At 54.6% G+C, this 10,603-nt stretch overlaps 1 protein-coding gene across 1 annotated transcript in view; it reads left to right on the top strand.

Moving 5' to 3' along the window:
- Nucleotides 1-7,616: 7,616 nt before the first annotated feature.
- The window catches only part of B3GNT7 (UDP-GlcNAc:betaGal beta-1,3-N-acetylglucosaminyltransferase 7), a 50,760-nt gene continuing 47,773 nt past the window's right edge, over nt 7,617-10,603 (top strand). The window contains exons 1-2 of the mRNA XM_007943844.1: nt 7,617-7,722; nt 9,551-9,665. Coding sequence (XP_007942035.1) covers nt 7,617-7,722; nt 9,551-9,665 — 221 coding nt within the window. The remainder of the gene's footprint in view (nt 7,723-9,550; nt 9,666-10,603) is intronic.

The raw sequence follows: 10,603 nt of genomic DNA, 5'->3' as shown, positions 1-10,603 counted from the left end.
TTTGAACCCGGCCAGCAGCCCAACAGGACAAAGCCCTGGTGACCAGCTTCCAGAAAAATTACAGCCCAGAAAACCCTACAGGCAGTTCTGCCCTGTCACACGTGGGGTCACTGTGGGTTGGAGGCCAACTCGACGGCAACTAACAACATAACATCCAAAACCAGTGATTTCAGACCATTAAACCCAAGCAAGGTTTGGTTTGTCACCATGTTTCCCTGCCAAGCCCTTGCTGGTGGGAGGTCCCTAATGTCTCCGGTGGAAGGGGACCATGCCCCCTGCCTCACACAGCACCAGAGGCTTCCTGGGCACCTGACGTGAAGTGACCGAAGAGCCTGCCCTGAACCCCACCCTCCTCTCTGTGTGAGCTCGTCAGGGCTCGGCTGTCTCGTGCTGGTCCACATGGCACCATGAGGCTCCCACCCATCGTCAGCTGGGGGAATGCACGTTCACCAGCCATCTCCTGACTGCAACGTGAGGGGCTGTTTTGCGTTTGTCATCCAGGTTGCTTTATGGAGAAGTAAATTCTGCCACAATCTTGCCCGTGCCTAACTCTTGTCACGGCTGAAGAACCTCTTCTCTGACTCACTCATCCCGTCACTGAACTACCTCATCCCTGACGAACAACCAGAAGATTCAGGTGGCACATCTTTTGGCTGAAATGCCATCTCCCATGACACCCAAAGCCACAAACACACTTATGCATCAGAAAGATCTAAGCACCACGTGTCACTGGGAACTTATAAAGGGCTAGCGGTGTGAGGTAAGGGCGGCCCCCTGCCCCAGGTCAGCCCCTTGCTTTCTGTCCAGGCCCTTAAAAAGAGTTCATGTCTGCTAATGTTGGTTTCCACCACCACCCGCCAGCTTGCTGTAGTGTGCTTGTGTGTTGCTGTGATGCCGGTGGCCTTGCCACTGGTGTTTGAGATACGAGCAGGGTCACCACGATGGACAAGTTTCAACAGAGCTTTCGTACTAAGTGCAGGAAGAAAGGCCTGGCCAAAGAAGACCTTCTGAATCACAGCAGAACATCAATTGCTTGCTTTGGACGTCGTCAGGAAGGATCAGTTGCTGAGAGAGGATATCATGTTGGGTGAAGCAAAGGACAGGAAACAGCGAGAAAGACCCTCATGAGATCGATCGGACCAGTAGCTGCAATGATGTACTTGAACATGGCGGCAATCATGAGGAAGACACAGGGCTGGTCAACGTTCCATTCGTTCTGTACCTAAGTCGATCGTGTGTGGAGTCCACTCGGTGGCAGCTACGTAATACTGGTTTAGCAAGGGATTTCCAGTTCTGCCACCTCCTACATTTGTGACGCTCCACGGTGGTCAGCAGTCACACAACTCCTGGACACCTGTACTGATGTACTGTGGGCACAGTTCTCTGACACACGGGTGGCCATCGGAATCGGCGCCCCGGCTGCCGGTACCTCTACTTAGTCCTCTGGTTTTCCATCTCTCCGCTCCAGGCTGGAAGACGATCTCACTTCTCCCCAGACTGCCCGGCCTCCCAGAAGTGGCCGCCTCCAGTCCCTGCCGAGTGCTCGCCTCCCAGCCCACCAAGCGGTGAAGGATGGTTCTTTGGGCTCTGGTGTCTCCGCCTCAGGTAAGACCCTGGGCAGCAGGTGGGTCACTCCTGGGACTGAGGCCTAGACTCTAACAGAAGCAGCAGCCCAAGCTGCAGGTCCAGCTAAAAGCTCAAGTCTGGCCAAAAGGTTGCCAGTTCACACCCACCCAGAGGTTCCTTGGAAGACAGACCTGGTCATCTGCTTCCAAAAGGTCAGAGCCTGGGAAACCCTACGGAGCAGTTCTACTCTGCACATGTGGGGTCGCCGTCATTAGAATGGATTCTGTGGCAACTAACAAGAATAATTATAATATCACAACAGTAGAGGTATTGCAAGGAGCCCTCTTGGCACTATGGTCCTGGTGGTGCAACACTTAACTGCTCGGCTCCTAACGGAAACGTTGGCCATTTGAATTCACCTGCCACTCTGCAGGAGAGAGATGCAGAAATCTGCTTCTGCAAAGCTCATCGTTCAGAAAACCTTACGGGGCAGTTCTGTCAAGTGAAGTTGCTGTGAATCAGAATTGACTCAATGACACCTGATAACAACAAAGAAGTTGCAGGCCCAGAAAGGGATGCAGCCTGAACCCTGCTCCCAGGAAGCCCTCTGCTGCAGCCGGGAGGACACCTCACCCCGAGGTGTAAAGACTCCCAGGCCTCCCACCCCCCAACCAGACAGCCCTTGGCTTGCCTTCCCAATCCCCTTCTCTGAGCACTGGGCCAGAGCCCTGGGGCACTCCCGGGAGCTACTTGGAAATGATTTGCAATCCAGGGAAGCCTTGGAGTAGGAATCCCAGAATGATGTAGATTATGACCAAGGTTTGGCACCTACGGTTCCGGTCCTGGGGGTTCAGCAGCACGATAGAGGGCTGACTGAGCCGGAAATGTGGGACCAGCAGCAGAACCACTCTGCCATCCATACTTTGAAGCATCTAATTGAGTTAACCAGAGACTGATGGGGTTAAGGTTAGCAGAACAAATATGTATGGCTTGAATCCAAATCGTACAAGGTTAGGTTGTTTATTGTTTTGTTTTCATTTTCAAAAGGAAATTAAAAGGATTTTGAACAGGCCAGGTAAGGCTCAAATAGGAACAACAACAGAGAAGCAAGCGGGTTCCAGTATGAGGAACATCTGGGAAGGTTTATATAACCTGCTGGCAACTGGACTCAAACACTCCCAGGCCCGGGTTTGGAGCAGCACGGCCAGAGCGGCAGAGATGGCCGAGTCACTTGGAACGGGCAGGTGGCGGGATGAGGCCTGAGAGGATGGTCTTGCTTATGAGCAGTTTGAGAGATGTTCCCCCCTTTGCTCATCCATTACCGCACTGGGTTTTATTCAGACTATAAATATTAATATGCCTTCACTAAAACCATAAAACCAAACTCAACTGCCATCAAGTTGATTCTGACTCATGAACTTTATCTAGAGATTCCTTCTCCCAGGGTGTTGGTTTGACAGTGGTCTAATAATTATTACCAAATTGACCTCGTACTGCTGAGTTAAAAATCATTTTAAAATTCTAGACTTCCCGGAACAGTGCATTTTGTTGTTGTTAGGTGCCATCGAGTCGGTTCTGACTCACAGCGACCCTAACAACAAAATGAAACAGTACCCGGTCCTCACCATCCTCACAATCCTTGCGATGCCTGAGCCCCTGGTTGCAGCCATTATGCCAGTCCATCTCACTGAGGCCTTCCTCTTTCTCACTGACCCTCTACTTCATCAAGCACGTTCTTCTCCAGGGACTGGGCCTTCCTGATAATGGGTCCAAAGCACGTGAAATGATCTCACAATCCTTTCTTCTAAGGCGTATTCGGGGTGAACTTCTTCCAAGACAGATTCGTTCATTCTTCTGGCAGTCCATGGTACATTCAGTATTCTTCGCCGACACCACAATTTCAACGCATAAATCAAATGCGGTGCTTTTAGGGTAACTTACTCATCAGTAGGAGCTCTGGTAGCATAGTGGCTAAGGCACTTCACTGCTAGCCAGAAGGCTGGTGGTTCAAACCCACCAGCCACTCCTCGGAAGGAAGGTTGGGCAATCCTACTTCCGTAGTGATACTGCCTCGGAAACCCAAGGAGGGGTCGCTATGAGTCAGGGCTGACTCGACGGCACATAACAACAACAACAACAGCAGCTCATCAGTAGGAGTCCCTGGGTGGCGCAAATGGTTAAGCACTCAGCTACTAACCGGAAGGTTGGTGGTTCACATCCGCTCCAAGGGCCTCAAGAGAAGGCCTGGCAGTTCTGCTTCCAGGTCGTCACAGCCGCTGAAACCCTATGGAGCACACTTTGACTCTGAAACACGTGGGGCTGCCATGAGTCAGAATCGGCCTGATGGCAGCTGGCTTTTTCTTTTTTTTAATTTATCAGTAACATCCTTGATTTATGATCATGGCCACCAGGATGGCCGTCTGCCTGTTCCATTTGGAAAGACTGAACATGCTGTTGCCTGTGGGGAGGAGGCAGGAGGGTCTAGGGATAACAATGGTCAGCCCAAGGTGTCATTACCACTGTTTTCCAGAAGGGTTGATGTGCGCTCTGACAAAGTCAGGGTCCCGGGGCCTCAGGCCTCGGGGGTCATGAGCAGTCCCAGTGCCTCTCCGTGGGCAGGCGGCCACCAGCCCCTCCAGATGGACTGCCTGGAGCCAGGACAGCCACTCTTCCCAGATCGTGGATTGTGCACCACCTCAGCCTGCTCTGAATGCTGACACCGTTGCCATGCATCCCTGTGACCCAGGGCTCCCACACCTGCCCACCCACTCCCCTCCTGCCTCGTGCGGGATCCAGACGCAAACCACCACCACCCTGTCCAGAGAAGGAATGTGAGCTGCTCCCCTGCCAGGCCTGGCTCCTAACCTCAATGCCTGCCATGCCCAACTGGTCCTGATGTCACCTTCACTTGACCACAGCGCCCCCTTTGGAGAAGTCCAGCCTGCAGGTTCCCTGGGTCTGTGGATTGACTCCATCACTGGTGTGGACTCTGCTCCTCCTTCCACCCTCTCTCAGACTGGCCCAGCAAGGCCACCTGGGCTCCTCACCTCACCCCTGGTTGGTGCCCCTGCCTCCGGCCCTCCGGCCACCACGCACGTCCTATGTGCTGGTAGTGCTGCCTTAAGACAGTTCAGAGGCTACGCACTGGTCCTTGCTGTCTTCTGCTGTCAGAGCCTGACCTGGCTCCCTCCTGACCCTTCCGTCCACACAGTCCTGCTCCTCCAGCCCTCCCTATCCCTTCTCTCACTCACCTTGTCCCTCAACCCCATGTGACCCCTCCCACAGTCCTCCTCACACCTGACTTACTGGGAATTTGGAAATTAACTCCCCACCTACAGACAGGTGAGGAAAAGTTACTAGAAATGAAATCTGTTGCCAATCCAGAAAACCCCTCCACGAGACTGGAAGAGGAAGAGAAGGTATAGTACTGAGTAGGCTTCAGACCAGGGTGTGATGTATCGCAGGCTGTCATTAAGGAGATTGCAGACAGAAAGCTTGTCCTTAAATAGCTAGTGCATAACAACTCCTTACAGTCATTTTTAAGATAAGACTGCTAACTCTCCACTATCTGTTTGGCACAATACCTGAAGTTAAACTAATCTCCTTCCAGGAAACAGAAAGATAGAGAGGCCACCTGAAGTTACAACCAGAGGCAGCTGCCAATCCTTTGAGGAAACCTTTTTTTTTTTTTCCCTGGTAACTTTTTATTGTGATTTGGGTGAACGTTTACAATGCACATTGGTTTTCCATTCAACAATTCAGACACATTTTGTTTTGTGATATTGACTGCAATCTTCATAATGTAACAGCATTCTTCCCACTTCCTCCTGGTCCCATTCTTCCTTTTTTCCTTCCGCTCCCTGCTTTCTGAGCTTTCTACCTGGGCCAGTGCTGCCTTTTCGATCTCCTCTGGTTCATTCTTCTAAGGGGTATGTACCTGCCTGGTGGTACTGTTCACCTTGTAGTCCTGTCTATTATTTAGCTGAAAATTGAGCCAAGAAGGTGAGTTCAATTCCAGGCTTGAAAGGTAAGGGCCATAGTCTAGAGTGTTCTACCAGTCTCTATCAGACCAGTAAACCTGATCTTTTTTATGATTTTGAGTTTTGTTCCATATTTTTCTCCTTTTCTATCCAGGAATACTACTGTGATCCCTTTCAGAGCAGTCAGCAGGGGTAGCTGGGCACCATCTAGTTCTTCTGGTCTCACATGGGCCATTAGTCCTTTGGACTAATTGTTTCCATGCATCTTTGATTTTCTTCACTCTTCTTTGCTCCAGGGAGAGACCAATAGCTGCTTCTTAGATGTTGAGGACTCCTCTTAGATTTACTGACTTTTCAAAGAGACAATTTACAATGAGTGACACGTTATGAAAAATAAATTCCAAAAGAACAGAAGGGAGGACCCTTATTCTTCGACTTGTACTTTTCCTTCTTCTGCGAGCCCCCAGCATGCACTGTACCCAGGCAACACTCAGGTAGAACTCCTTAGGAGAGCCTGTGGGACCCTCAGACCACGTGGTCAGTTGAATGCAAGGCCACAAAGGACATTCTCTTCAAGCCAGACAGCCCCTAGAGCCAAACGGAAATAGTTCCCAAAGGAAAAAGCCGAGAGTGCGACTTCGAATGCTTTCAGTCACCGGCCTGAGCAAAGTTATTCTCATTTCCTCATCAACCAAAACTATCTTGAAGATCAAATCACATGCCTGACCAGCAGACCCTGGAGCTAAAATGCCTGGCTGTGCAAAGTGAATAAACAGGTGGGAAAACAGCGGGTCTGGTCCCTGTCTGAAGGCCTGCACCCTGCACACTCCCCAGTCCAGCTCCTGGTTCTGTCAATGGGTCTGGTCCCATATTCGGGGCCTCCTCAGCCTGCGTGAGCCCCAGTCCAGCTCAGTCTGGTCCCTTGTTCAGGGGCCCAAGCCCTGTGCTGTCCCCCATCTTGCCCCTGCCTCTATCATGGGTCTGATAGCCTGTTGGGGGTGGAGGCATGCCCTGATCCCTCCTCCATCCAGCCCCTTTCTCTAACCTTGGGTCTGGTTTTCTTTGTTGGGACCTTGAAAGGCTTCAGTGTGGCAAATGGGGGGAGGGCGGGAGGAAAGGGGGGTGTAGCTCTTTGGTGATAGAACCAACAAGACTTCAGAGGGTCTGAGGAGAACTCAGCCTAGTTCCTCCCTACTCCTGGCCCTCTGTGTCCCCACCTTCCTGCCCCCTGGGGAGCCCACGCTGGCCTCCATGTGGACCCCTTGTTTGTAAAACAGGAAGAAAAGAGACACGGAGCCAAAGGAGAAGGAGTCCTTGTCGTTGGAAATACAGAAATGGAGAGCGAGCCCTTCACTGCCTTCCCAGCCCCTTGGGGGAGCTTCTCCCCTGTCGGCTTTGCTGTGCAGGTCGCCTGTGTGACTGCTTGGGCTTCCCCAGAAGTCCCCTCGTTGGGGCTGGGCATCTCCTGGCACCTGTGGGCAGATTGAAGCCAGAGGCCCCGGGTGGTACCAATGGTTAAGTGCTCAGCTACTAACCAAGAGGTTCAAATCCACTCAGAGATGCCCCAGAAGAAAGGCCTGGGATCTGCTTTTGAAAAACCGGCTGTGTGAACCCTGTGAAGCATGGGTCTGCTCTGAAACACGTGAGGGCACTGTGAGTCAGAATCGACCCAATGGCGCTGGTTCGGTTTGGGTGTGGAAGGTGGGCCAGGGCGCCTCGGGCAGCTCATGGTGACGGGAGCCCTGCCTTGGGGGTTGCTGGGTTAATGAAAGCACAGGCGCTCCATAAAATGTAAACTTTTGATAAACAAGTAACAGTTGTTGAGTGTGCGTCCAGGCTCCTTGTCCTGGCGATGGTACGGGGAGACAATTCTGGGTTTTGTGGGTCCTCCTGCACCTCGGTGACGCTGCCCACAGGACCCAGGCTGCACAGTCAACAGTCCCCTTCGTACTGGAGGGTCAGGCCCCGGCCAGGCTCCCGCTCTACCTGGCTCCGTGTCGGCCCAGTCAGGGGCATCTTCCCCGGGCCCTGCTACACGGACTGAGCTCTCTCTCCTCCCCACAGCCCGCCATGACGCCAGGCCAGGAGAGTGGTGGTCGGCAGGACCCCGAGAAGAGCCTCGCCCGCCCCCTGCAGGGGCCTCTAGCCAGGACCCGGACAGTGGAGAGACCACCAGGTAGGGAGTCATGAGGCTTCAGTGGGATGCCCTGGTGAGGGCAGAGCCCCATGGATGCAGAGAGAGATGCCTGAGGCCTGGAGGCCCTGCCGAGGATGAGGGAACATCTGGCTGGGTCTGAGGGTGGCACCGGGGGAGTAGCCCCCACATCTGGTAATCTGCAGCTGCACCAGGCCCCAAGGGGAGGGGACCTGCAGTGCGGAAACCGCAGACTTGAAGAACGTGCAAACGTGCCCAGAGGGCGAGTGTAGGAACTGCTGAGGACCTGCAATAGATGCCTCTGGGTGGGGCAGATGGGTAACAGTTAATGTGCTCAGCTGCTGACAGGAAGGTTGGAGGTTCAAGGCTACCCACAGGCACCTTGGAAGACAGGCCTAGCCATTTACTTCAAAAAATCGGCCACAGAAAACCCTACGGAGCCCAGTTCTACTCTGACCCACGTGGGGTCGCCAGGAGTCAGAATCGACGCCACGGCACCTGGTTTTCCAGGTGAGCGTGTTTGAGGGGCATGGCGGGGTGACCTGGGGGTAGCTATTCGCTTCTAGAGAAGGTGGGGTAGGGAGGAGGAAGTGAGTGCGAGGAGACCAACCTAGTAAGGTGGTTTGGCTCCGCCATCAGCCCCCAAAACACAGCCAAAGAGGGTTCTTGGTCCTCGCCTCCCAAAGGCCAGCCTGGCCCTGACGAGGCCCTGGGGTCTTAGAATCTAGGACGCCCGCCCCTTCTTTCAGATGGGAGTAGACCCCCTTGGTCCTGACCACCAAGCACGGCTGTTTCACCCCTTCCTCCTGGCCACCACTCTGAGTCACCTCAAGGGGGATGTGACTGAGTGCTGGGCTAGTGCAGGTTGAGAGTGTCTCAAGTAGTGGAACCTGGAGTCTGAAGGGAGGAATGGTGATATGGCGACTGGCCTGGCATCCCATCCCCCCCAGCTCTTATAGAAGGGGGAAGCAGTGAGCAGCTGGCCCCATGTCCCCCAGGTCACAGATGACCTTGGCAAGATGAGCAGGTCTGACCCTGGGGCCTGGGGGATCAGGTAAGACCTGGAAGAGTTGATTCCAGGCCTCAGGCCTGCAACCTCCACCCCAACAGGTATCCATCCTCAGCTGACCTTCCCACCCTTCCCCTTCCTCAGAATAAGGCTCTGCCCTTCCCACTGCCTCTCACTCCTGCCAAGAGGTGGAAACCCCACAGAAACATGAATGCCCGCTCCCTTCCAGAGGCCACAGAATTGCCTGGAAATGTCACTGGGATCAAGAAAGGGCAGGAAGAACCAGGAGAAAATCAGACTGAGCCAGCAGGAGAGAAGGGGTGCAGAGGAAGGCGGGACTGCAGGGGCCAAAGTCCAGGACCCTTCTCTTAGAAGCAGGGTTGCCCCTGCTGCCGTGGTCAGCACACAGATTGATGGGGGCGAGGGGCAGGGAGTAGAGCCTGAGTAAAGGGGTGGGAGGTCCTAGTGGCCCCAGAGCTGTGTGGGCTGAGCTGGAGGGAGTGGTCTGAGCAGGGCCTTTGGGATGGGGCAGGGCTGGACATCGCTAACCGGCATTGGAGAAGGGGGTGGGCAGAGAGCACTGGGGCCTCGGGCCAGGAACCACCTCCTGGACCTGCCCAGCCTCAGCCTTGCTGAAGGGGAGCTCTGGGATTGGCCCCCCTGGTGCTTGGGGGGTGCTGTGGTTCTGGCTACCCTCCTGAAACCAACAGAGAGAGAGAAAGAGAGCCCCCTATGGCCCCAGCGTTGGGCCCTCTCCTGGTCTATGCAGGCCAAACCAGCCCTCAGGCTGCTGGCTGCCAGGGCAACCCTTCCCAGAAACCACTGTTTTCCTGGGTGCAGGAGTCATGAAGCCTCTTGCTCTTGGAGGCATCCCCCTTGCTACACCGACTGGGCTCTCCAGTTGGACCTCCAAGCTGCTTGGGGTGCACATGCCCAAAGCCACACCCACCTTCCTGTAATGACTCAACTTGAATTTCTGGGGAGCTCCTGTGAGGAAGGGGAGGGGAGGAGGGAGGGCTCCTGTCCCCTCTCCCTCTCTGCTCCCCACCTGGCTCTGGACCCCTGCTGGCATCCTCTTTCCTGAGTCATCTTCAGCCCTTCCTGCCACCTGACCCCAAAGCCAGATCACACACCCCAACACAGCCTGACAGTGCCCCTCTGCTCTTGAGCAGAGCCATGAGTCCCACGCTTGTCCTATAGTCCGAGGCAGTCTCTGTACTGCCCCCAAAGACCAGACCACGTGGACAGCATTTGTGATGAGCTCCCAGCTCCTGGCCCAGAGCAGGCTTTCTGCATGGCTTTGGTGGGGGCACATGTCCCCAGGGCTTCCCTAGGACTCCCTGCCCCACCCCACCCCTGCAAGAGGAGCTAGGCAGCGGGGCCCACCCACCCCTGAGTGGAAGCGCTGAGGGCTTAACCCCACTCTCAGGGCATTCTAGGTCTTGTGTGCCCAAGCTTTGCCCTGCGGCTTCTAGCATTTGATCTGGCTGTGAAATTGCATCCCACCCTGCACCTTGGCTGCTGTTTTCTGAGCGGGATCAGCTTCCTAGGAGCTCTGGCACTGCCTCCCTGGGGAGAGACCCTGAGCCCAGGCTATAAACTCATGTTTATCCCGCAGAGCCGAGGGAGCCCTCCCAGGAAACGCTGTGCCCAGGCCAACAGGGCTGACTTGGGCCTTGGAACGTGCAGGACTGGTACCCGGCCATTGCCTTTCAGAACACTCACAGGCTGTCCCACTGGCACTTCACATAGCCTTCCTGGCACCCACCCACCGTCCACTGAGACCCCACTTTGCTGGCACAGGTCTTGTCCTGTAGTCCTGTGACTCCCAGAGCAGCCCTGGCCAATGGGGAGGGCATGTGCCTGGATATCCCCTCTGTGGCCTGATGACAG

The sequence above is a fragment of the Orycteropus afer genome, unplaced genomic scaffold, assembly GCF_000298275.1.
Source record: "Orycteropus afer afer isolate SDZICR_OR568_19922 unplaced genomic scaffold, OryAfe1.0 scaffold00006, whole genome shotgun sequence".
NCBI classification, from domain to species: Eukaryota; Metazoa; Chordata; class Mammalia; order Tubulidentata; family Orycteropodidae; genus Orycteropus; species Orycteropus afer.
The sequence above is the reverse complement of the archived record's forward strand: the minus strand, read 5'-3'. Positions and strand labels throughout refer to the sequence as shown.